Source organism: Coregonus lavaretus (assembly GCF_964263955.1).
Source record: "Coregonus lavaretus genome assembly, chromosome: 16".
NCBI classification, from domain to species: domain Eukaryota; kingdom Metazoa; phylum Chordata; class Actinopteri; order Salmoniformes; family Salmonidae; genus Coregonus; species Coregonus lavaretus.
Genome location: NC_140003.1, coordinates 11,179,575 through 11,182,751, shown reverse-complemented (window position 1 = coordinate 11,182,751; position 3,177 = coordinate 11,179,575). Strand labels below are relative to the sequence as shown.

The following is a 3,177-nucleotide window of genomic DNA, read 5'->3' as shown; positions in this document are numbered from 1 at the left end:
AAGAGGGGTGTTAACAGTTTGGGGTTACATGCGTTGTGAGGTGGGGGTTTGTTACTACGCCGATAAATGACAATATCCATCCGGACCTTTGCCAGCTAAAAAATGTGTGACCGGACCTTCTTAAATAAAGTCCATGAAATGGAAATCCTGTGTTCCCTATTGCATTTTTATCACCAGTATTTGATTGGAATGAAGACATCGGTCAGTCAGCATGTCTATTTGTGTACTCATGCAGATAGATTGTTTTAAAATTACGTAATTAAGTTGAAACACACTGGATCATTACAGAGTCAGTACATTATTGGGGGAGGGGTCCGTCTACCTAAACTAAACATACATTATTTTCTTACTCCAGAAGCAGCCATATGGGTGCTCATTCTTCTGACTCGACCTCAGAGCTTTTGTACTGCCGCGGCTGCTTAAGATATAAAAGTGCACAGATGTTCTTGCAATTACAAGGCTCTCTGGTCAGTCCTCCTCCTCAGTCAGATAAGGCCCCCGGGGGACATCAGTCACTCATTTAGAGAGAAAAGGTTGAGCGGCAATGAACAACACGGCCATTACATGTAATTTATCAAAATTTTATTTTAGAACACTTGAACAAAATAGCATTGACTTTGGAATGATACAAACACTTAATAACAAAATACGAAATAATTATACAAAACGTTCAGTGTGAGCGACAGCAATAAATATTAGCTTCTAATCACACAACTTGAGTGCGAACACAAAGGCAAACAACTATCTACAGATCTTTTAAAGAAACAGATAGTATCCCTAAGCAGGCATGAAGAAGTATTGCATGTCCCGTACTAGAACAATGCATCCTTTATGATAGTCTGCAAGGACATGCGTCTGTAGCAGGATTGATATATACAGTTGACCAGTCAATGGACATCAGGCTCTGCCTGTAGATTAAATCTTCTTTGTACATACAATTATTTTCTTTACAGAGAACAAAAATGTAAGTGGCAAATACAAATAGAAAAAGCTTGATTTTTTAAATAAAAAAGTGTAGAAACTGTACAAAATGTAGTTAGTCCCTGAAAAATAAAGCTTAGTTTTCCCCTGAGGTTTAAAAGTCACAGGTTGGTGACTTTTAACTGCACAAGACACTTGAAGACTCAGATTCAGTGGATACAGATGAAATGGGTCCTCTTTTTTTTGTCAGTACTTTATGACTTGATCTACTGCTGACAGTCAGTGCATCCCGGGCAGATTTCTTAAATTTTACGCCCAGGAAAGCATAAAGGATGGGGTTGAGACAGCAGTGAAAGTATGCCAGAGCCTCTGTGATTAAGATCCACGTCTGCAGACTCTGCTCCAGGGCACAGCTATGGGAGATCACATTGAGCAACATCAGGGTGTCCACAAAGATCCCCACGCAGTATGGCAGCCAGCAGCTGAAGAAGCACAGGATGAGGATTACGGTGGTCTTGAGAGCCTTCCTCTTCAACACTTGACCCTTGGCACCCTGGGACAGCTTGGCAATGATGATGCAGTAGCAGGTGAGGATGACCAATCCGGGCAGGACGAAGCCCACCAGAATGTGCTGGAAACGGAACGCAGCCATCCAGTAGAAGCTAGTCTCCTGGGGGTAGATGCGCTGGCAGATGGTTCTGGAGCCTCCATCCAGAGCTGTGGCAAACACTATGTCAGGCACTGTGAGAACAGCAGCAGGTAGCCATACAGCCACATAGATCACTCTGTCTGCAAGCAGCTTCCTGGTGGTTTGGCTGTTGGTGGCATGCACCACTGCCAGGTACCTGTCCATGCTGATGAAGGCCAGAATCAGAACACTACTATACAGGTTGATGGTGTAGATCACATGCACAGTGGTACAGAGGAAGCCGCCAAAGTACCAACTGCTGGCCGCATCCACAGCCCAGAAAGGTAGCGTGAGGACGAGTAGGAGGTCAGCCACAGAGAGATGGAGCCTGTATTTATCAGTCATCGTTTTTATCTTTTTCTGGTAGCCCATCACTGTCACTACCAGTCCATTCCCGACGATTCCTAGCAGGAAGATTATTCCATAAACTGTCGGTAAGAAGATCCTTTGAAAATCCTCACCATCGACTCTGTTGCACGGTTCCTCGAAACCCAAATCCGTGTCAAAGTCCCCTGATTCTTCATAGCTGGTGTTATTGTCAAAAACTATGTGCTGCAAAAAAGAAAAAGAAAGTGTAAGTTTATAATGGTTTACAATAAGTTTATTAAATATATGAATTGGCTATTTGTGAACATACTTAAAACTAAGTTAGTTATGACGGAATAGTTTAGGGATATTATAAGACTATATTTGTGTTATTTGAGAAACATTCATAAATTACTTCCGAGAAAATAAAATGCATACCAAAATAGCGGCGAATTATACAGAATAGTAATTTGAGAAATAAAGCCTCGTTTATTATATATAAACATTTGCTATAGAACCTATGCCTATATTAAAGCTATAGATAAAATTACTATTATTTTAAATAATGACTGAGATGGTAAACTCAACTCTACCTCGTAATAAGAAGACATCGTGGCAACGCACTAATGTAGGTTATCTCCGCGGGTCTGATAACTTTAGTGACCAGAAGATTCGAATGAGCATAAATAGCCTACCCTCCTTGCGCTCCTCCCAAAGGAGGAGCCTTGGTCGCGTGTGACACCATGTCGTTTTTCGGGTTGTCACAGAAGTGGCCGACGCCACTTGAATGCATAGACTAGGCTATGAGAAATCTACGCAGTAGCCCGTTTTGCAATATTTAAACATCGGACCGATTTTACGCATGGAGTGGTGAATGAGGCGTAAATTGGTCTTGGAATCTCCATGCACTTCCGTGGCGATTTTAGCATGTAAATCTTGGTGGGGCAAACTCCCCCAAATTTTTTTAGATGCATGCCAGCGAAGTCACTACACAACACAACACAACAAACGGTGCCCACAAACTGTTAGGGCCTGCATAAAGCTGTCCCAACAGCAGAGACCCAACAGCAGAGTCCCAACACCTTACCACTGTTACACCTGGCTATCAGCGGAGCCTTGTCTGGCAGCGAAACAGTTCATTCAGCCTCATTTACTGCCTTCTAAAAAAAAAAAAAACATACCTGATATGGCTGACTTACTTAAACAAATGTGGTTTCTACTGACAATTGAGATGTATAAACTATGGCATGAGGGGAGGAGGA

The 3,177-nt window shown here is 42.3% G+C and overlaps 1 protein-coding gene across 1 annotated transcript; it reads right to left on the bottom strand.

Moving 5' to 3' along the window:
- Positions 1–567: 567 nt before the first annotated feature.
- On the bottom strand, positions 568–2,559 carry LOC311143495 (C-X-C chemokine receptor type 4-like). The gene is made up of 2 exons (XM_084179319.1): positions 2,509–2,559; positions 568–2,161 (listed from the first exon to the last, which is right to left on the bottom strand). The coding sequence occupies exons 1-2, from the start codon at positions 2,524–2,526 to the stop codon at positions 1,100–1,102; spliced, it is 1,080 nt and encodes a 359-aa protein (XP_084035445.1). The 5' UTR covers positions 2,527–2,559; the 3' UTR covers positions 568–1,099.
- Between the last annotated feature and the right edge of the window lie 618 nt (positions 2,560–3,177).